This window comes from Scyliorhinus canicula, chromosome 10 (genome assembly GCF_902713615.1).
Source record: "Scyliorhinus canicula chromosome 10, sScyCan1.1, whole genome shotgun sequence".
In the NCBI taxonomy this organism is placed as follows: domain Eukaryota; kingdom Metazoa; phylum Chordata; class Chondrichthyes; order Carcharhiniformes; family Scyliorhinidae; genus Scyliorhinus; species Scyliorhinus canicula.
Window position 1 is genome coordinate 163,513,449 of NC_052155.1, and position 23,881 is coordinate 163,537,329.

At 46.0% G+C, this 23,881-nt stretch overlaps 1 protein-coding gene across 4 annotated transcripts in view; it reads left to right on the top strand.

The window, feature by feature from the left end:
• The window catches only part of neto1l (neuropilin (NRP) and tolloid (TLL)-like 1, like), a 376,641-nt gene that overhangs the window by 189,065 nt on the left and 163,695 nt on the right, over positions 1 to 23,881 (top strand). For all 4 annotated transcript variants that reach the window (XM_038810066.1, XM_038810064.1, XM_038810065.1 and 1 more), the window contains 2 exons: positions 5,583 to 5,624; positions 5,728 to 5,855. In XM_038810066.1, the coding sequence (XP_038665994.1) occupies positions 5,583 to 5,624; positions 5,728 to 5,855 (170 nt within the window). The remainder of the gene's footprint in view (positions 1 to 5,582; positions 5,625 to 5,727; positions 5,856 to 23,881) is intronic.

Sequence of the window (23,881 nt, forward strand, 5' to 3'; positions counted from 1 at the left end):
ACACAATGGAACGACGTTCGGGGAGAGGGGGGTGTGTCCAGGGCCGTCGGAAACCCTGTGTGGTCAGAGTCAGTGCAGGATGGCTCCCTGGCCCTTCCCCTGAAATGTGGGCGTCTTGGCACTACCAGGCTGGCACCTTGGCACAAAGTGCCCATATAGCACTGCAAAGCTGGCCGGAGCACTGCCTGGGTGCTAGGGCGGCAGTGCAAGGGTGCCTATGCTAGGGTGGCACTGCCAAGGCTCACGGGCAGAGCGGTCCATACCCATGAAATGAGGGTGGAAGGGGCTTTGAAGGGTGCGGGAGTGCAGGGCAGGTAAGAAGGGGCCTCTGGAAGGTTGGACGCACGATAGGTGGGTGTCGTGGAAGGGAGGGGTACTCGAAGGGGACTTGGGGTCCTGAAGAGGGCCTAGGAACCCCATAGCAAGGTGTCCTCACTTAGGGAGTGTGGGATAGTGCCCATGGGTGTGAGGGGTGACATTACACATGAGCAGGACGTCTGGGGGACCCACAAGCTCACTTAGGGCGTGATCCACTGGCTGATTTGCACTCTCACTTGAACGCGGTGCAGCCGGTAAATGCCGGGATAGCCCACTCTCAGGCTTCACGACAGTCATCATGCCTCGCGGGATTCAGCCAAGTCCCACAAAGAGTCCGAATCTGAAACACGCCCACAAGGGGCGTGACAAAATGGAGCGCGCCAACGCCGGTTTTAAACCAACTTAGACAAATGTACCTGGTATCCAACGGCAACGCTGGATCCACCGGCTTCCCCAGAGAGGTCGCAGCCAAGCGCCGTTCACCACTGGTCCACACAAATGTAGAACAGGCTGAATGGCACCCGGGCATCACCCAGGCCATTTTACACCCCTGGGTGGCCACCTGGCACTGCCAAGGTGCCCACGTGGCACTACCAAGCCAGAAGGAGCACTGCCTGAGTGCCAGGGTGGCAGTGCAAGGGTGCCAATGCCAAGGCTCAAGGGTGAGGGGAGTGCAGGACATGCAAGAAGGAGCATCTGAGAGGTTGGAGGTGTGATGGGTGGGGGCCCTGAAAAGGGGGTACCCAGGGACCACAAAGCAGGCTGACCTCACATCGAGTCTGCACCGGCTCTTGGAAAGAGCACCCTACCCCCTACCCAAGGTCAACACCTCCACCCTATCCCCATAACTCAGTAACCCCACCCAACACTAAGGGCAATTTTGGACACTAAGGGCAATTTATCATGGCCAATCCACTTAACTCGCACATCTTTGGACTGTGGGAGGAAACCGGAGCAGCCGGAGGAAACCCACGCACACACGGGGAGGATGTGCAGACTCCGCACAGACAGTGACCCAAGCCGGAATCGAACCTGGGACCCTGGAGCTGTGAAGCGATTGTGCTATCCACAATGCTACCGTTTGCGTGGGTTTCGCCCACACAACCCAAAAAATGTGCTGGCTACGTGGATTGTCCACGCTAAATTGCCACTCAATTGGAAAAAATTAATTGGGTAAAAGACATTGCCCCATGGGTCGGGGGTGTGGGGAACCCACAAGCTCACTTAGAGACCGGGGCACCCTTTCAAAATAGCGGCCCGATCTCTGAGTTGAGCTCCCCAGTGTTAAGTGTGGGCTAAACTGGCGAGAATAGCGGTGGGGAACTTGCCGTGTCGTTGAATAGCGGTGGGGAACTTGCCGGCAGAGCCGCTGGGAAACTCCTGAAAAACCCGCCACAAAATTAACAGAACGTTTGGATGAGAATCGTGCCCTTAGTGCGGGATTTTCCAGCCCTTCCCACCGGCTGAGTTTTCTCGTCCTGCCGAAGCTGAGCCCCCGCGCAGGTTCCCCGGCAACGGGACAGGCGAGCCACACAAAATGGGACCGGGATATCCCACCAGCGGCTAATTGCGAGCCTCGTCCGCTGCCGAAAAACACGTTGTGGTGTCGGGGGTGGGGGGGTGGGGGGGGTGAGGAGAAACCCACCCTCCAGCGGTCTAACGTGTCAGTATAGACTCAGCCTTCACTGTTCTTCGGTGAGATTTTTATTTAACATTTTGACAGTACTTGTGACCCATTGGATTCCGAAATACTTCTTAATGAGGGTCAGCAGGCGGGATTCTCCGGCCTCTGAGCTACGTGTTTCTAAGCAGCACGCTGTTCGCTGATGGCGGGTTTCTTTTCTCCCACCCCTGGCAATGGGAATTCCCAGTGAAGCCATCCGATGCCGACGGGAAACCCGTGGGCAGGGGACCAGAGAATCCCAGCAAGCATTTATTTTTATGCGATCCACTTGTTCTGGCAGGTTCCGCTTTGCTCAACTCTTAGCTTGCCTGTCTCTGGGAGTCAGAAGCTCATGGATTCAAGTCACATCCCGGATCCAGACCGCATTTTTCAGACCATCGCTTCAATGAAACATGCAGAGCCACAAACAGGGAATTGGAGTTTAGGCCACAATCTGATCAGCCATGATGTTCTGGAGTGGCAGAGCAGGCTCGATGGGCCAAATGGCCCACACCTTCTCCTATTTCTTATGATCGTATGAATGACACACTGTTGGAGAAGCAATCTTTGAAATGAAATAAGCCAAGGCCTTGTTGCTCAATAAGATGGTTACAAAAATCCCTATTGCATAGTTTGAAAAAAAAAGAAGCACAAGGTTTCCTAATAAGCTGACCACCAGTTGTCTCTCAGTCAGCAATACAATAAACACAGGAGCAATCCATTTCATTGTTAACTAGACACAATTTATTTGTTGATTTTTTGGCATTGCTGTTTTGTCCGCAACACAATAGTGCCAGCACTTCAAAATGGATATTGTTGAAAAGAGCTACATGTTGCCGAAGCTTTTTGCCTTGCACTCGTCAGGACAAACACAAGAATGCCAAATTTCAGATGATCGCAACAATTTATATGATGGGTAGGGAAGGGTCCTGTGATTGCTTGGCAAGTCAACACTTCAACATGTAATTAATTAGATATGAATATGATATCCTGAGGAGAGAATAAATTATTATATAAAAGCTAATTTTTCCTTTCTTGCTGACAACGAATTGAATCGAGATCACCTGAACCCAATTTGTATAAGATCCTTAGCAGGCACCAAAGCATGGAGACATTTTTTTGACATCTCTCAGAATTCAAACTGAAAGGTATTTTGACAATCTTTGTCATCTATTCTGTGAAATATCTATTTATAAACTTGTAAAGTGTAGCTATTAGCATGTTACAATTTTTGGGTGTGTGTGGGAGGACATTTCGGTGAAATAATATTCCACATTTCACAATGTTGGGAAAATACGGTCATATATTTGACTCAGTTATAAGTTTGGCTTGCAAGAAAAAAAATCTTTTAATTTATCCCAGTTGGAATGAAGTCACCTTTGCCGCCCTTTATACGCATATATACATACTGGAAATACACATTACATTTGTTGCCTACAAGGTCTTTACAAAGCTGTAAATTTATATTCATTTCAGGGATTATGGATTCTCTCGCAAGATCAGCATGATTTAGCAATCCCTTAGTTGCCTTTCAGAGAGTAGCAGTGAGTCTTCTGCTTGAGCTGCTGTAGTCCATACTCCAACAGTTAAAAAGGGATTTGCAGGATTTTTTTTAGCAACAGTGAAGGATTGGCAAGATATGACCAAATCAGGTTAATCTGAGACATGGAGAGACCTTTGGAGGAGTTCCCATGAAAATGTTGCCTTCTCCCAGGTGAGGGAAGTTGCAGATTGAGAGTGATGTCAAAGAATGGAGGGTGAATCATGGCAGAGCATCTTTAGGGGATGCCGGGGCGTAGTGATATTGTCACTTGGACTAGCATCCAAGTGCACATAAGAACCTTCCATAGTTTCAGTCCTTGAAGCTCAAGAAATTTCTTCATTGGTTGAATAAAATTGAAAATAAAATGCTTAAGTCTTATGAAAATGTGCATATAAAGAAGAAGAATAGCAAACAGCTGTAAGGAATTTTGAGGCTACAATCTAACCTTGGGTCCGATAACATTGAGAAACAATTCAAGATTTGCCCTATTCGAAAGGCAGAATGCAGTCGGAGCTGGAACATGTGAATTGGGAGAGGAGGAGGCCATTCAGCCCCTCGAGTCTACCCCGCCATTTAATCAGAGCATGGCTGATCTGATCTTAACCTCAACTCCATTCCTGCCTACCCCCAATAACCTTTCACCCCCTTGTTAATCAAGGATCTATCTAACTTTGCCTCAAAGATATTCGAAATCTTAAAATAAGAACAGGCAGTGCTGGAAATACTGAGCAGGTCAGGTAGCAGATGCTGGTTATTGCCATAATTTTCTCTTGTTTGAAATTCACCCGTCCGTTTGTACCTTTACCTTATCTTGCTAACATAGTTTTACCAGGCTTCTATTACTTACTTCTTTTGACTATTTTGAAATTGGAGAGCTCTCCAGAGTCTTTGCATCTTTCTTCCATCTTCCCCCTTGCGGATGTTACAATAGCAAAGGCTCTTTGTTTGATTCAGCTGCGTGCTGTGCTCCTTAGTGTTTACTCTTTGTATCTGTTACATCAAATCAATTACAAGCGTGTGGTAACACAAAGATCACTGATGCAATTGGCGTAATCGTTTTGGTTTACTCTGCTAGTGTTTAAGAAAGCTAAAGCAATTGGGATGTCAGACATTGTGTTTGTTAAGGGAATTGAACAGATGATTGTCACTGCAGGGACACTGGTGTCTCCTTGCACAGCTCCAGTCACACGTGAGGGAATAGACTAAGAAAGAGCAGCATCATAAATCTCACGGACTATCTCGCAGCATAGTGTTGCACACCAATCCTATAGAGGAGCTGTTAAACAAACAGTTATTCCGAGTAAACCTTGACAAAGGTTGAGATATGTAGCTTTGTAAGCGCGCCTGTTGTAGGCACGATAAATATTCGATTTGCAACATGGTTGCTTGAAATAAGAATAACTTGAATGGTAACTGGGGTTATTTAGAGAGCAAGTTCATTTATTTTGTGAACACAGTAGCCCATTTATATGCCATTAGTTATCCAAGTTCAGGTCGCTTAACCGAGAAAGTGACTGCGACTAAACACAATTCATTAATTGTCGTACAAAATGATGCATGTTTGGAGTAAACTGTGATCTGCCAGTATCATGTCCATGGAAACAGGCAGGAGAAGGAAGTTCTGCTTGAAGAGGAGATGGTGCAGTGTTAAATCCTGCCGTGACGGTACAAATCAGGACCAACAAACATTAGCTGAAGTTTTTGTTAAATATTTACATGCTCACCTAAATTACTGTTTTATTTATTCACAGAGCTGATGAGTATATTAGTTGTGGTTTCTTGCAGAATAAACAGGTCCGCCTCATACAGAAATGATGAGTGTCAATTTTCCTTTTAGCCCTTTGGAGCACCTGCCTTGCAGACAATTTCCCCTTTAATTATTGCTTCAGTATTCAAAAAAGTGCATTAGAGGCATTATGAAAAAGACTGTGTGTATGGCTTCCGAAAATGTGTAACTTTATGTGCTTCAGCAGAATTAGCGGTTTAAAAAGAAATTAAAATCAATCCAAATTTTGGTTGGAATTTTACTATAAACCTTTTATTTTTATTTCTTTTAAGATCCTGAATTTGCACATCTTGGTGCCCTGAAACCATTGCCAGGTTAGTACACGTGAGATAAACATTTACATGAACAAGACTCGTTTTGATCAGTCTGATAATGCCATGTGATTCCCCGTTTGACATTTTGTTTTGTCTAACTCAGTGTGTGAGTTTGAAATGGAAGGACCAGAGGGCATCATTGAATCAAAGCAAGTCGTGCAGGAAGGCAAAGCCAATCCCACGGAGGCAGTTGATTGTAAATGGTACATTCGAGCACCGCCAAAATCCAAGGTCAGTGTTGTCCCCAGCAGTACAAGCATTTCAAAGCATCGGAAGCTTGCAAAGACTTATTCATTGTCGTGAAATAACTTTTTGGGCTGCGATATCGAGTCTACACCGACCCTCTGAAAGAGCCCCCCACGCAGGTCCGCTCCCCTGCCCTCTCCCCGCAACCCCACCCAACCTGCTCACCCTTGGATACTCAGGGGAAATTTTAGCATGGTCAATCCACCTCGCCTGCACATCTTTGGACTGTGGGAGGAAACTGGAGCACCTGCAGGAAACCCACACCGGCAGGGGGGAGAACGCGCAAACTCCACAAAGGTCGTCACCCAAGACCGGAATCAAACACGGGTCCAAGGCGCTGTGAGGCAGGAGTGCTAATTATTGTGCCCCCGTGTCACCCCCATGATTCTACTTGACACAATTTTGTCAATGTCATCAACTCAACGTCAACTTGTCAGTGATTTTTGATTGTGGTGTTTAAATGAAAGAATAATACTTCTCAAACAAATTAGTGCTGATTACTTTTGGTATACACTTTGAATACTCCTGCCGAACACTTTACTGTCAAATAAGCTGCATATTGATGCCAAATATTTATGATGATACGCATCGCATTTTTAATCACATTTTGTCTTGTACCATGATGGTTAACATTTGGATATGTACCAAGTTTTTGAACTCATAATAAAAACGCGATACTGCAGATGCTGGAAACATGAAATAAAAACAGAAAAAGCAGGAAAAACCTAGCATCTACAGAGAGAGAAACACGGTTAAAGTTTGGAGTCCACCATGACTCTTCATCAACTCGAACCGTAAACTGTATTTCTCCCGACACAGATGCTGCCGGACCTGCTGAGCTCTCTCAGCTTTTTTCTGTTTTTACTTTTGAACTCGCAGTGACTTCAGTGACCCGGAAGATGTATGACCCCCGAAACATTGAAGCACGATTGTAGAAATCATGGGCAAAGGGATATTGCCCCAATGTGAAGAAGAAAATGCAGCTTCTGCACTCTACAACTGTAAAATAGAGTCACCACACTTCCCTAATGTGGTAAATGGTATCTGTCTACTTCAAGCTTAGTGTAAGCCCGCAGTTTCTAATTTAGGTTTTCTTGCAATTTCTGTTCGGTGTAACGTGAAGTAGTGAAGCTTCTAATTTTCTGACAAAAATGAAGCATCATCTCCAGGAATTCCTCTGTTTTCACTCCCATGCGGTAACTCCAGTGGAAAACACGTTCAAACACGGAAAGAGGATATCGACCACATTTCCAGCAATAGATACAATAGAGGAATAAGAGCAGCTACCGGTTAATGATTCCTGTGAGGATGTGAAGCATCCATTTGGTGTTTGGACCTAAAATGCGGAACTTCAGTGGTGGCCCCGCACTATTTTGTCATTAACTTTCCAAACAGACGCCCATAGACAGGACTGCATTTTGTCATTGTGGATGGACAGGAGAGGGGTGGTGGTTCCTGCTGACAGGTGGAAAAGCGCAGATTGATCCTGTCTCAGCCATTTTCAGGACCCCTGGCTGTATTTTACCTGTGCCAGGCAGTTAATTGATTTCCAGTGAAAGAGAGCCAATGAGTCATACCCAGCGAGAGTTGGGGGAGATGCCAAGGGTGGGGACAGGATTGCTACAGGTACAACCATTGCAAAACAGGGAGCAGCCCCCCCCCCCCCCCCCCCCGCCCCCCGCACCTCTGCGGCACATTGAATAGCTGAAAAAGATCCCTCCCCCACACAATTCTGCAGGTATGCAGCTGGTGTTGACTGGGCAGTGCCCAATATGGTGGAGGTCCTATCCACCACCACCAGCCCGAGGGCGAGGCCTTAAATTGGCCTTTGAAGTGATTCAATTTGCTTCTGGGTGGAAAGCTATACTCTACCTTTACCGCCACTGGTAAAATAACAGCAGAAAGGTGATGGCCTCACCACCTTGTTTCTATAGAGCTGGTAAAATCCAAATCATTGGGTACAGTTTAATCCGGTCGACTCGAGTCACAGCTGCTGATTAGAGGCGTGGTGAGAACCCCACATAACCTCCTTTGAGGAACACCTGCCAAATTAAGCACAAGTCAGGCACTTAAAAGGCCAGCAGTGGGCTTTCCCTCAAATCAAGGATCCTGCGATCAGAAATCCCATCTCCCTGAAAGCTGCTGGCCAATCCGAGGTGGCAGCAGTTCACTGTGGGGTGTGTAGCTGGGGAGCGATGGCAGCTGGTGGTAATGCATCCAAAAGAATCCCAGGATTAGCGAGTAACCCAGGCCATAGGTGAGTGAGAGCACAGGGTGTGGGGGTGCCATGGGAGAGGGAGGGAAAGGTTCAGAGGCAAGGGCCTCTGAAAATCCACCCGCGCACCTCCCCCTTCTCGATGCCGGAACCTTCAATCAGGAATGGAGTGCCTTTGAACGAGAAACACTTTCCTGGAGCCTGCAAGAACTGCCCTGCCTACCAATGGAGGGCTGATGAGGCTTTTAGGTAGGCGCTAATTACCCATTTCGGGGCTTCAATTGACCGCAAGTCAGGAAGGCCTCCACAAAGCTGTCCACCCCGGACTTAATTGAGGCAGAGTTGGGTGGCTGACAGGTTCCCACCCGTTACTAGCCCCCCTACCCCCACACTGCCCCTGCTCATTTCAATGGCCTTCTCTGCCTCCAAATTCACCTCCCATTATGCTTTAACTAGAGAGCAATACCTTTTTTCTACCAATTCAGTGACTGCCAGGGAGAGTGCATTTCAGAAAAATCAAATTGCATTTGAGGGGGTGATTGAGATAAAGACAAAGATAGTCCTGAAGCCACTCAGCAAGTCAGGGAACATCTGTGGAGCGAGAAACAGAGGTGTTTTAAGTCAATGCCATTTCATCAAAACTTAATATGAATGTCATCATCCATAGTAACATGAATCAGCAGAATGGGTGTATCAGAAGACCTGATTTGCTGCATTTGATGATCTCACAGATGTGAAAGGCTTTTGTGGGTGGGAGCTTTGAAATATTTTTGGAAAAGACTGGCGTTAGTTGGAGCATTTCACATTTTAAAATGTTTGTTTGTACTGCCTGTATGTTAAAGATTTCAAAATAACCTGTGGGTTGCTCCAGAACACATAAGCCAAAAAACGGTAGCAAGAAAACTCGGACCATCGAATTGGGAGAAATTGTGGCTTTTCCAGAAAGTCACAGTTACATTGGCATTATTCCCCATAGATCCAATGACCATGCAGTCTTTATTAGTGCTATTGCTTTACAAGAGCAGGGTCGCAAATCAAATGTGTGTACCCTGTTTTTCTTTGTCTTCATGTCTGTTTTCTTTCAATCGCCTCGCTCACCAATTCTTGCATGTTGGCATGGTCTCTGATTCAATCAATAACTCTGATAGTCCATTTCACTGCATTGCAACCCTCTGAGTATATATGCTCTCTAAACTAAAACACTTAAACTTAATCTTATTTCAACATTCCCTTGTTCTTAGACCATTGAATGACTGGATGCCTGGACATATCTATCTGATCACTTCCAAATTTTAATCACCTCCATTAAATGACTCCATGATCTCAGAAAGTGCAAGGAGCATTCAGCAAGTCTGGCAGTGCTGGCAGAGAGCGAAACAGTGTTTCAGGTTGATAAACTGGTCAGAACTGAGAGTTACTTAGGGAAGTGACAGATTAGGGAAAGAGGGAGGGTGGAAGGAAGGGAAGAACAAAAGGGTAGGTCTGCAATAGGGTGAAAGGCAAGAGCAATTAAATACAAAAGGGAGGAACGAAGGAGCGTTTGGGGCCATGAGGATGAGAAGAGGGGAGGTGAAATGGTAGGTGTTGCAACTCAACATTGAGTTCAATAACTTCAGATTCTAGCCACTGCCTCTTTTTTGTAGATGATAGCTTTTGGTGAAGGTTCTGCTTCTCACATTTATACCTGCTCTGGACACATCTTCTTGACATGTCTCATTAACATTTCATTTTGTTTTACATTGGTTCCCTGGTGGCGTGCCAACTGATGATACAAATGGTTCCCTCTCCTCAGGTGCACTGTTCCCATTCTTTCAAATCTGCAGCCGTCATCCCCTCCACAAAAAACACAGCCTTGACCCTTCTGTCCACCAGCCCCATTTTTTGGCACAGCGTACCCTCGCCGACAGTGTGATTCTCCGTTTTCACAACTGGCCAATGAGGTTTCCCCACTGTAGCCGCCCAGTGCCGTTGGCAAACCCGCAGCTGTGGGTGCGCGACCGGCAAAGCGGAGGATCCCGCCGACGGAGAAGCCCGCATCATGAGCTGGATTCTCCGCCCCACCATGCCACATTTCTAGCCTGACCCACCCGGCGGGATTCTCCGTTACGCCGGCCGGTCAATGGGGTTTCCCATTGTGGGGCAGCCCCAATCCGTTGGGAAACCCCAGGCACCGGCAAAACGGAGAATCCGGCCGGCGGAGAATCCCGCCCGATATCTTTCTAATGAAACAATAAACTAAGGCCCAGTCAGTTTTCTCATGGCATTATTTGATGAGGAACAAGGGAGCTCTCCCAGTGCTCTGAATAATACTTAACTCTCAGTCAACACCATCGAAAGCAGCCTACCTGGCCATTAAATTGCATTGCTGCTTGTAGAACCTTGTTGTACACAATCTGGCTGGTGCATTTTCCTGAGTAACATCAGTGATCACTCTTCACAACATGCTATGAAGCAATTTGACCTTTAAGGCCCTGGGAAGTGTGAGAAGTTCATTCTATTTTTGTGAGCGTGAATCTCAAATTTTCTCTGCTCTTTCCTATCCCTAGTCGTTTCCTAGTCAAAGTTTATTAATCCATTTTCACACAGGAATGTCTTACCTTATATGAATATAATTTTCCAGCTGGGTTCTCCATTCCCTCCCCACCGTGGCTAGACCTATTTCCCGGTGGCCATTGCCGGCAGAGGGATTTTCAGTCCTGCCAGTGTCTACGGAGTTTTGCGTGACCTGCACGTTCTGCCGCTGGGTAATATGCGGGGGGGGGGGGGGGGGGGGTGAGGGGGAGTCGTCATAGGCGATACTGGAAGAATCTTGCTGGAAGAGAGGGCTGGGAAATTTTGGCCATTGACTTCTATATCTTTTGCTTATTCCACAACCCAATCAACATTCCATTTTGGCTTCTGCTGATCCTCAGAATTAATACCAACGCTTTCTGTTTTTTTTCAACATTTGCAAGCTTGGTATTTTTCTAACTCTGATATCCAAATCATTGATGTACACAATAAACATTACTTTTTTAGATCAAACATGTGGAAGAACTCAGTTCATTTCCTACCTTAAAACCAGTCTTAATTCATCTTCCTACCCTCACCCAGGCTCTATCCTCTTGAACCTTTGTCAATATACTCCTGTGTGGCACCTTCTCAACTGCTTGCTGAAAACAACATGGTAAATAAAATATTGGGCAGGATTCTCTGGTCCTCTAGCCCAGTGTTTCTCAGAGGTGCACCATTCACCGGTGGGAGAGTTCTCTTTTCCTGCCGCTTGCCAATGGAACTTCCCATTGAAGCCACCCCACGCCTCTGGCAAAGCCGTGGGTGGGGGTGCACTGCCAGCGAGAAAAGAGAATCCCAACATGCGGAGAATACCGGCCAATGTCTTTCTCATCAACTGGCCTTTTAGTTTGTCATCAGGAAAACAAATATGCCTCTGTTATTTAATCCTCTGAACTCTATGTATATGAATAACCATCAAGACCAAGGTGAATTTAAGGCCTTTTTGTGCTGTTCAATTTCACTCCCATATCAGTGTGGTACCTATGACTACAAACTATTATTCATCTTCTCCTTACCAGACGTCCAATGTACATACAGTGTAACATTTCTCTCTTAAATTATGCTATTTAAATAACCCATTTCAACAAATTCAATGAAAGACTGCATCTCAATATTTATTTGCTCCTGTAAAAGTAGCTTCTGTTTGATTTAGCCCTGCCTATTTCATTTCAGTTTGCAGTGATGTTGCTCTGCTATATTGACTCAGTGTTCTTCTCAACTCTTTCCTCCACCTCTGTGATCCCCGATTTCACACACAGAACTCTGCCTAGCCTCCCTAACACAATGCTCATTAACACCCTGCTCGCCAGTGTTCACTTTGGCATTCCCAGGGCCACTAAATTCCAGAACTCAGTTTTCAGACGACATCTAAATGGAGGGATATTCAATACTGTGGAGGAATGCAACAAATTACAAGACGACATTAATAAACTTGCTGATTGGACAGAGTTCAACACAAATAAATGTTAGGCACTACGCTTTGGGAGCAAGAATAGGAACATTACGCATTATTTGGAAGTTACAATTCTCGGTATGTATGGAAATACACTTTCACAGACTTCAGTCGGAAACAAAAAAAATGTTGATTGTCAAGAATTGCACAAGAGTTGCATGGCTGCAGCTAGCTCCCCAAAATGACTCGGGCGGAGAGCCTTTCTCCCCAATCTGATTCCCGATTGGCTATCCAGGCGAGGTGACACTTACTCACCATAGCTCTTTCTCCTCTATACAATCATCAATAACTAATTCACTCTGTCATAATTACTAACTAAACATTATGTACATGAGTTGGACAATTATAAATCGAGTCTTTGAGGGTGTTTTCTGTTCCTTGTAGAGAGGCATAGTTTTGTTGATTGAGATGCTTCCACAAGATTGACATTAACAGGATCTGCAATAACTGGCTCCTCTTCTTGGGTTCAAAAACATTTCTTTATGACAACATTGATGGCTGGAGCATCTCTCTACTCCTCAAATGGTCCACGTCTTTAGGAATGATCCACGTCCACTTGGTGTGAAAGGCCTCCAGTCTCGAGATAAGGGACTGGATTCTCTGGTTCCCCAGCCCATGTTTCGCGGCAGGATTCTCTACTCTTGCCACTTGTCAATGGGAATTCTGATTGAAGCTACCTATGTCGCCAGGAGACCCGCGGGCGGGGGTGCGCTCCTGGCGGGAATTGCAATGGCTGGAGAATTCCAGCCAATAATTCCGGGAATCCAATTTGGTCCATTCCCAAAGACTATCATTTATACTGTTTAATTTACCATAAATAAACATGCTGTACAATGTGAATCTCCACTTACTTTCTGATTACCTTAGCTTCCACTCTCCCTCGTTCTGGGATAACATCTCATTATCAGTTCTGCTGGTGAACTCGTGTTGTTGCTTGCGGAGTGGTATGATAGATAAGGAGGAATCATGAGATTTTGGTCCCAAAGGTTCTCCTGACTGTTTCTTAAGGCCAGACTTGAAAGTTTGGATGGCTCCCTCGGCTAGTCCATTTGATGTTGGGTGGTAAGGCACATTTTAATGTGTTTAATGCCATTGAGAGAAGTGAAATTTTGGAACTCAGCATTTGTGAACATAGTTCCATTGTCTGTGACTATAACTTCAGGTAATCCATGAGTTGTAATATATTGGTGTAATCTTTCAATGGTAACATGCGATATAGGTGACCACCTCAAAAATGTCCATCCATTTGGAATGTGCATCAATCACAAGCAAAATCTTTGCGCCCAAGAATGGATCGATCAACATAATAGATATGGATTTGTACCCATGGCCGACGATGCCATTCCCAAGGGCGCAGTGGGGCTGCAGCAGTCATCCTGGGTTGGATTCTCCGCACTCCGACGCCGAAATCACATCCGGCGCCAAGGCGGAGAATCCATTTCCGCGCACGGAATCGGGACCGGTGCCGGTTCCCTGATTCTCGGGGCCATCGCGTATCCCCTATCTGTGGCCCTTGCTCGAGGCCCGCCCCACTATTCTCCACCCCTGACTGGCTGAAGTCCCGATGGCGTGGACCACTCACGGTCCTGCCGTTCGGGATACTTGAGGAGCGGCTTCAGACTCCAGACAATTTTTGGGTGGGGGGTCCGGGTTGGGTGCACGGGCAATCGGGGGCACTATTTGTGAGGTTCAGCTCCTATCTCTGAGTCCGCCATGGAGCATGGCGCAGCCGCAGGAAGCTGCCGCCATCCGCATGCGCAACCTCCGACCCGGAAGTGCAGGGGCCCTTATCTGCTGCTAAAGCTGCTAGAAACATGCCGAATCCCTGCTAGCCCCCTCCAGGACTCTGAATATGGGGCCTTTTCACACCAGCTTTTCTGGCGTGGAAGGCCACAGTTTTTACGATGGCATGGGGGACATAGTCCCAAAACCAGAGAAGCCAGCCCCCCTTGTTGCAGTTGGCACTGTTGACAGTGCTTGACTAGCTTCTCGATATCAGTATTAGTACCAGGGCACTGCACATAGCTCCTGGCAAGCATCTTCATCTTATAGGTGCCAGGATGAGTGCTGTGTAATTCAGATACGAGCTTCTCTCTTTCTGTTACAGGAACGACTGCTCTTGCTCTCCAGAGTATGATACTATCCTGACAACTCAATTCATTCTTGCGGATAGAGAATGATTTAATTTCCTCTGAAACTGGCTCATTTACCATCAGTGTTTTGTCTCTCACTTTGGATAGAAGTGGATCTCAATTGGTTCAGTTCCTGATATGCTTCGCTGAGACTGGCACAGTGTCTAAAAGATTTAATGCCGTGGTGATTTCTTATGACACTGGAGTACAGGTGATACTTTCTTGCAAGGGTTGAAGGCGGCTAAGAACATCCACATTCACTATGTGTGTTCCAGGTCGGTGCTTGAAAGTATATTCACAGACAGAATTAACGCCCATCGTTGTATCCTTGCAGAGGCAATCGGCGGAATAGTCTTGTCCTCTTTGAAGTGATCCAAGAGTGTTTTGTGGCCAGAAATGATGGCAAAGTGTCTCCAATGTAAGTACTGGTGGAAATTCTTGACACCAAAGATTATTGATAGTCCGTCCTTCTCAATTTCTGAGTAGCATTTTCCGGCTCCTGAGAGGGTTCTTGCCACATACCCTTTCGTACTTTCAGAGCCATCATCCACTCCACAGGACAGCAATGCAGCAACACCAAATGGAGAAGGGTCACAGGTCAATATCAGTTCTTTCGATGGGTTGAAGTGTACAAACAGTTTTGAGGAATGCAGCAAATGCTTCACTCTGTTGAAAGCTTCGTCCTAGGGAGCCTTGAAGACCAGCGATGGTGTTTTGGTTCAGCAGAATATGCACAGGGGCCAATGTCATCAATACTCTTGGTAAAAAGGGCGCACGTAGTAGTTTACCATCCCCAAAAATGATTTTAGTTCAGTTGTGTTTAAGAGGGCAGGCACCTCTTTATTGCCTTGACCTTGTCTTCCACAAGAGGTAATCCTTTCAGTTGCGTGAAAGGTGCACTACTCTTTCTTGAGGAGAACTCCAGCCTCCTGAAATACTCTCTTTAATACCTCTTCTAAGCTTGCTAGATGCTCAGCCTCTGTCGATGAGGTTATAGGAATATCATCAAAGTATAATAAAACTCATAGCCCCTGTAGCAGACTGTTTGTTGTCTTTTGGAATATTGCACATGCCAAAGACGGGTGCAGCATGGTAGCACAGTGGTTAGCGCTGTTGCTTCACAGCTCCAGGGTCCCAGGTTCGATTCCCAGCTTGGGTCACTGTCTGTACGGAGTCTGCATGTTCTCCTCGTGTCTGCGTGGGTTTCTTCCGGGTGGCCTAGGTTTCCTCCCACAAGTCCCAAAAGACGTGCTGCTCGGAAATTTGGACATTCTGAATTCTCCCTCTGTGTACCCGAAACGGTGCCGGAATGTGGCAACTAGGGGATTTTCACAGTAACTTCATTGCAGTGTTAATGTGAGGCTACTTGTGACAATAAAGAATAAAGATTATTTTAATACCAAAAGGCAGGCGTAGGTATGAGAACAGGCCTTTGTGTGTGTTTTTCATGACATGTCCCTTGGAAACATCATTTAATGAGAGTTGCTGATATATGTGACTCAAATCTAAGATTGACGCTCTGCCAGCTGTGCAGACAGGGTCACGATTCTCCAATCCGAGTTTGCGCCAGCGAGAACGGAGAATTTGCCGTTCATCCAAAATCGGATTTACTGCAGCGGGTGTGGGGAATCCCACCGGAGGGAACAGCCAGGAAATTCCGGCCGAGGCTTTCAATTCTCGGGATTGGATATTTATCCAACCAGGCGGCCTGATTAACTGTCAGCTTATAATCATCAGAAATGCAGAGGGTTTTGTCTAGGTTAAGTATAGAGCCTGCATGGTGCTGCTCATTGCGAGAACGGTACTGGCTGGATAATGCTTAGTTCTTCCACACAGTTTAACTCAGTATCCACTTTCTCTCAGGCGGTGGGCGGCACATGGTACTGGTCTTGCCCTGAAGAATCAGGGGCTCTGCTTTGGATCCACATAAATCTCAGCTTGCCACCATTTGATTTTGCCTAATTGATCACAGAAGCTGCCCTTGTATTTTCTGATCTGTTCAGGCAGTCCCCCATCCTGCATTTGAAAGACCTCAGCCCAATTCAACTTCATCTCTTTAAGCCAGTAGCGGCCAAGAAGGCTTGGTCCTTCACAATTACTATTATCACTGGGAGCTCAGTGGACTGTTGTCGATAAATTACAGGTACCATTGTGGTGCCTTCTATTTTTATTGTTTCTCCCGTATAAGTCTTCAACTTGGCAGACGTATTGTTCAAGTTGGATACCCTCCCTTAGGTACTGAAATGTATGCTCGCCCGTCAAAGTGGCTGATGCCCCTGTAACTACTTCCATCTTAACAGGCTTCACACTTACCCAGAGCATTACATTAATAGAGTCTGTCTTGCCTGCTTTTAGATTAAATAGAGAGTGAATACCAGAATCACTGGGACTAGGCTCTTCCACAGCGTATATTTGTAACATCTCAGTTGATCGATTACTCTGTGAACTTGACTTAGCTCTCCACTGGTCCATAATAAAGATTACTAGTATTATCCTCCTTTGTGACAATAAAAACACTCTGCCTCTTTTTTTTTGAAAATTTAGATTATCCAATTATTTTTTCCAATTAAGGGACAATTTAGTGTGTCCAGTCTACCTACTCTGCACATTTTTGGGTTGTGGGGGCGAAACCCACGCAAACACAGGGAGAATGTGCAAACTCCACACGGACAGTGACCCAGAGCCAGGATCGAACCTGGGACCTCAGTGACGTGAGGCAGCTGTGCTAACCACTAGGCCACCGTGCTGCCCACACTCTGCCTCTTTAAACTGACATGATTCAGGAGTGTGTTTACCTCCACATTGGTAATATTCCACTTTAAGAATTACCGACTGTCTATTATTTACCATTTTGTTTTCTTGGTGGCTAAATTTGTTTCATGCTTTGCAGCTGCTTCAGCAATTTTGGCACCAAAGCTAGCTGTACGTTCCTGTCCTAACTGGTGAACGGTACTATTTTGGTGCTCTGCAGCTCTTGTGCCACTTTTTTAGTGCTTTCCATGGCCTCGCTATCTCCGTTGCTTTGTTAAAATTTATGTTGACTTCTGCAAGCAATCTGCATTGAATAGTGTCATTGTTCACACCACAAACGAACCTATCCCATAACATGTCGCTTACGGTGCTCCAAGATGATTATAGTCTGATAATTGCCTCGGTTTGACAGTATAAGTCGTGATCGATTTGCCTGGGATCTCACCGCGAATTAAGTTTGAATTTCTGGAATATGACTGGTGGTTGAGGTTGCAACTGAGCCATCACCAAATCCATGAACTCAAAATTTATTTGAAGTTGGACTGTAAGATTGCAAGTAGATTTTTCGACCTGTGCCCCACAAACACTGAGGGAAATTGCTTTGCATTTTGTCTCCTCACTATTTTGTTTGCTTGGAAATAAAACTCAAGCCAGATGATGTATCATGTCCAATCCTCCATGGAGGACTGAAATGGGTCTATTCACCCATAGAGAGGCATTCTGGTGAGTTCTTTTTTTTTTCAGACTTCGATTAAAACAGGATACTCACAGATGTTTGGCCAGAGCTTGTGCCAGGATAATTCACCCTTGTCAGTAGATGTAAAGACGCAGATTGACAGACTTCATTAGTGAACACAAAAAGTTATTGGTTAGTAAGAGTGCACAGTAGTCTCATGGGTGTAGCTAGCTCCCCAAAATGTCTCTGCCTGGGAGCCTTTCTCACCATGGGGGTGATTCCACAAAATTCAAAACAATTGGTCACTCAGGCCTGGTGGCCCCTACTCTGCTGTGTTGCCCTTATAGGGACAGCCACCACAGTGTGGTAGAAGGACAAAGGGATATTAGAGCATAAATACTTCAATCACTTGAGTGGTGACATAGGTTACAAGGCCATAAGGTAACAAACTCAGCAGTAACCTTTGGGGATAGATTTGAAAAGTCGGGAAGTTATATTAAACCTGTATCAAACCTTGGTTAGACCACACTTGGAGTACTGTGGAGTTCTGATTGCCCAATTGTAAAAAGGATAGAGGGGCTTTGGAGATAGTACAAAATATATGAGAAGAAGTGTGTCAGATATGTATTTATCAGGAAAGGATGGACAGGCTAGGTAAATTTACTTATGGAGAAAGAAGGACAAGGGGTGACATTATTTTAAATTTAGGGTACCCAATTCTCTTTTTTCCAATGAAGAAGCAATTTGGCATGGCCGATCCACCTAGCCTCCATATCTTTGGGTTGGAGGAGGGCCGATGAGACCCACATGAACAAGGGGAGAAGGTGCAACCTCTACACGGACAGTGACCCAGGGCCGGGATCAAACCAGGGTCCTCAGTGCCGTGAGGCAGCAGTGCTAACCACTGTGCGCCCCTGGCTGAAAGGTGACTTAATTGGAGTGTTTTTAAATTATGAAAAATTTAGGTAAATTGACACAGTAAGCATGTTTTGTTTTGTGGGAAAGAGCAATGAGAGTCTGCCAATAACTATCGAGAAAGCGAAGAGGGAAATCAGAAGAAACTTTGTTACTCAAAGACAGGTAGAAATGTGGAACTTGCCAGCACAAGGAGTAGAGAATGCAATTACAGGGAATATAGACAAGCATATGCGGGAGAAAGGAATAGAGGGTTACAATGATAGATGCATATGAGGAAAGATGAGAGGAGACTCCAGCGGAGCATAAATAGCAGCATAGTCTGTTTCTGTCCCATATGTCCTATGTAATTCTATGTAATGGAGAGAGGACCATCCCCAATTTTCACATCAAGTCACACACCATTCTAAATTGGAAATATATTGATGTTCCTTCATCATTGTTGCTCAAAATCATAAAACGTCCTCACAGCGATGTATGAACCAGTTCTCCACATGGCCTGCAGTGGTTTGAGAATGTGGCTCACCACCACCTTCATAATAACAATTACGAATGGAGTTTAAATGCTGGCATTGCCAGCAATATCCACATTCATGAATCAATACATCAAAATAAACGAATAAATAAGCCTCCCTGAATATATGCGGCTGGATTCTTCGACTTGAAGGCGAAGTGCTGACGCCGACGTGTGAGCAGTGGCGTTTTACGCCTGGAAAAACAGTGGAAATGCTGCACCGATCTTCCGTCTGGTGGGGGGTAGCAGTCACGCAGCTTAGAGCTCCCGGCTCTAGCTGCGGATACGGCCAGAGAATTGCCGGGATCATGGCCGCGCCTGCGCACGGCGGCGGCCTGCAGCAGATGCGCCATACAACATGGCGTCGGACGTGCGCGGACCCGGCCTGCCAAATACTGCCCACCTTTGACTAGGCTCACACCCCCGGACCACCCCCCCACTAGTGCCCCCAGTCCCCGCCAATGTCCCCCTTGCCCGCGGAACGGCTCCCACCCGATTGTGGAGGCCCTGGACTCAGTCCGCAGCCGCTATGCCGGGTTTCTGATAAATGTATCACACTGTCCCATGCTGTCGGGAATGCAGCCCATCGGGGGTGGAGCATCGGGGAAGGGCCTCAGGTGACATCCTGAGGCCGTTACGATGGCGTGTGCCGTACTCTGCGAGTACGCCATTTTGGTGGGGACGGAGAATCGCAAAAGCGCCACCAACGGGGATTCTCCGGCCAATCAGCAAACGCGATTTCACCATCGGAGACTGGAGAATCCCGCCCCCTATTTCTCCTCAATTTGGTGCTTTCCTCAGACTCACTGAAAACTCACAGCTGTTGCATTTTAGTCCACTGCCCTGCAATGAACGGTTGACAGATCTGATAATGTTCTCTCACTGCTTTGTTTCTGCCCAGTCAGCTTTGATGTTCTAACAGATTTGGCCAGTCAACCTGACTCATTAATCTCCCCAGCCCCCACAGCTATAACCCTTAGCTGGTACATTTTGATTTTCCTAATGGTGAGACAAAGCAGCAGCAGTGAAAGAAAGAAAAGGAGCAAAAACATTGCATTCAATATCCCACTTCCTCCTGGGACAACCTGCCCCATGTACTAAAGATCTGAGGGTCGATAATAGGCCTGTTCAGTCACTTGAAAGCCCTGGGCAGAACACTGTGGCTCGGTATGGACATTATCCTCGAATCGAGGGATAGCCGATTATGATGATATTCTGGTCAGCTATGACCTGCTTCTGTACTCAGCGAATTATTACAGTGGTGTAAGGAAGCAGGAACCAGTAAAAAAAAACGAAACTGGTGTAGCAGTATAGTCCGCATTACACAATTAGTTTTTGTTAACAAATCTGTAATTTATTTAATTGAGGCTCTTTGTAAAAGTCACCTCAAATCTTTGAACATCTTCATATCTTGAATTTTTACCTTTGTTTTTGTTCCTCACCTTGTCCTGAGGGAGGTGAAATTGGCTATCATTTGGTAACACAGCCCTCCAAGTATCGGGCCTAAGTGCCCAATCTTCTCACGTGAGCCTAAAATGTTAAAGGTTAAAAAAAATTTTTGTTGAATTGAATGCAGTCTGCAGTGGTTTAAGAAGGTGTCTGACCACCCCATTCTTGAGGGAAGTTAAGGATGACTTTACCACATCCTATTGTTGGGATTTGAACTCTGGACAAAACCAGAGAGGAAGAAAACTCTTGTTGGGGAATAGCCTCATTGGCAAAAAAGGACAATCACTAATTTAGAATACAAGCTAACAACGTTTATAGGGCAGCAATGCCGAAGACTTAATATTTAACATTCCACTAGTTGAGGCATGGCACAATATCTTTTCTACGGATCCATGGCATCTTCTCTTCTTGGTTCTTTGAAGCTGGTTGCTTGATTCACAATGTTTTCAGAGGTTTAAACTTAGTCAACTTAACTGTAACATACAGGCAAAACCTTTTGCAGGTTTTGATTTCAACTCTAATTTCCTAATCTACCCTAACTGCTGCATCTGGATATTTCACAGTTACTTGCTAAATGTTTCTCTCTCTCTATCGCTCTCTCTCTCTCTCATTCTGTTAAGCTGAAAGCAGTTTCCTAACAAAGATTGCTCACTTTTAAGGCAATTACTTTAGCTCTACTACTGGTTTTTAATAGTGATCTGGGGCGGGATTCTCCGACCCCCCCCCCCCCACCCCCGGCCGGGTCGGAGAATTGCCCGGGGCCGGCGTCAATCCCGCCCCTGCCGTGTCCCGAATTCTCCGCCCCCCCCGAGATTCGGAGGGGGCGGGAATTGCGCCGCGCCGGTCGGCGGGCCCCCCGCGGCGATTCTCCGGCCTGCGATGGGCCGAAGTCCCGCCGCTGACGGGCCTCTCCCACCGCCATGGTTTAAACCACCTCTCTTACCGGCGGGATTGGCGGTGCGGGCGGGCTCCGGGGTCCTGGGGGTGGGCGCGGGGCGATCTGACCCCGGGGGGTGCCCCCACCGTGGCCTGGCCCGCGATCGGGCCCCACCAATCGGCGGGCGGGCCTGTGCCGTGGGGGCACTCTTTTTCTTCCACCTTCGCCATGGTCTTCACTCTTTTTCTTCCACCCCGCCATGGCCTTCGCCATGGTGGAGGTGGAAGAGACCCCCTCCCCTGCGCATGCGCCAGTAGGACATTAGCAGCCGCTGACGCTTGACGCATGTGCGGACTTACGCCGGCCGGCGAAGTACTTTCGGCACCAGCTGGCATGGCGCCAAAGGCCGTTCACGCCAGCCGGCGGAGTGGGAACCACTCCAACGCGGGCCTAGCCCCTCAATGTGAGGGCTTGGCCCCTAAAGGTGCGGAGAATTCCGCACCTTTAGGGCGGCCCGACGCTGGAGTGGTTCACGCCACTCCAACACACTGGGACCCCCCGCCCCACCGGGTAGGGGAGAATCCTGGCCCTGGATTTCATACAGCAGGCCCTAACCCTGCTGACAATTATACAAGTCACTTCTGGATTCTTATGGAATTTCCCAGCCACTGACAATTTAGTCATTTCTGGATTTTGACAGTGATCCTCAAACTGTGACAATTGCCTGTTGAGGGCGGCACGATGGCACAGTGGTTGGCACTGCTGCCCCACTACACTATAACGTGACCTCGTGCTATAGCTCTACAATGAATTGTAGCTTCTCATCATGTTCTCCCAGAATTCCTTGAGATGCTGCCTTATATACAATAACTTAGTAATGCCGTCTAGTGTTTGATTTACACATAGTGTCTGATGTAAACCCTTTACTGCACTTGTACGATACATATCATTACATCCCTCTTTTTGATTTAGATATTTCTTTTGTGCATGACTAAAGAAAAAAATGTATAACATTAGTACAGAATACATTGATATGTATACTAAGTTAACAAGTGAGTAAGAAAAAATTATTCAAACAGTTCATTTGTGTTTCTTCACAAGTTAAGTCTGACTGGTTTCTTTCTTATTCTGGATGATCTCCCCAATCCAGTAAGTGGAGTGGTCAAAGTCTTGAACGTCTTCTGAAGTCATCTGGTATCTTGGAAGATGTTATTGTAGTACGAAATAAACTTTCATTGAGTTGAAGATCAGGAAATAACATACTGGAAGATTGAACTTTCAGAAGTGCTCTGCGATTTATTTTAACAATCGAACCGTCATTCGTCTGAATGATGTATGAATGAGGTACTTCTTGACGTATTACCTTAGCTAGAGCAGACCAGTGGGAATGCGAATCCTCACTTGATCACCTGAATTCAGTGGTTCCAGTGGTGTCGCATGTTGATTGTATTTTCTTGATGACTGGCTGAAGATCTGGATCAGGAAGTCTTATGCATGGAAGACTTTTACGCAATGTTTTGTTCAACAATAGTTGAACAGGAGATAAACCAGTTGCTAGAGGAGTAGCTCTATAATTTAATAAAGCTAGGTACATGTCAGAATCAGAATCAAGAGATTTTTTGAAAAGTAATCTCACGATGTGAACTCCTTTTTCAAATTTGCCATTGCATTGCGGATAAACAGGACTTGAAGTTAGGTGAGCAAAATTGTACACTTTAGCAAATTGTGTCCACTCATAGATATCAAAACAAGGTCCATTGTCTGTCATGACTTTGCAAGGTATCCCATGTTGAGCAAAAAATTATTTTGTTGCCTTGATCACGGATTTTGCAGTTGAATCAGACAATTTGGTTACTTTGGGATAGTTTGAGAAATAATCAATGATTAGAATATAATCATGACCATGAAAGAGAAATAAATCGATTCCAACCTTTGACCATGGAGTCTTCTCAAGATCATGAGGTAGAAGTGTTTCTTTACTTTGAGTTGATTGGTTGCGTTGACTGGTTTCACATTCAAGAATCAGGTTTGTTATGTCCTTGTTGATGCCTGGCCAATGTTCTGCCTGTCTCGCTCTTCATTTGCATTCTCTATGGCTAGATGACCTTCATGTATTTTCTGCAGTATCATAGGTCTTCGTGTCATAGGAATAACTATACGATCGAGACGGAGTAGAAAACCATCTACAGCAGTGAGTTCAGATTGAATGTTTCTGAATTTGGAACAGTGTCCTTTGTGCCAACCATTGTTCAAATGGTTAATGACAAGTTGCAACATTTCATCTTTGTTTGTCTCATCTCTGATAAGTTTAAGTTTGTCATCTGAAGCAGGAAGGGTTTCAGTTCGAAGCTGTACTTGAGCTTCAATCTCCTGAATGAACTCAGGTGGTCATTTTTCTGAGTAGATATAATGCATCAGCAATTATCAAATCTTTGCCCGGATTATAGACAAGTTGAAAATCATATCGCTTTAACTT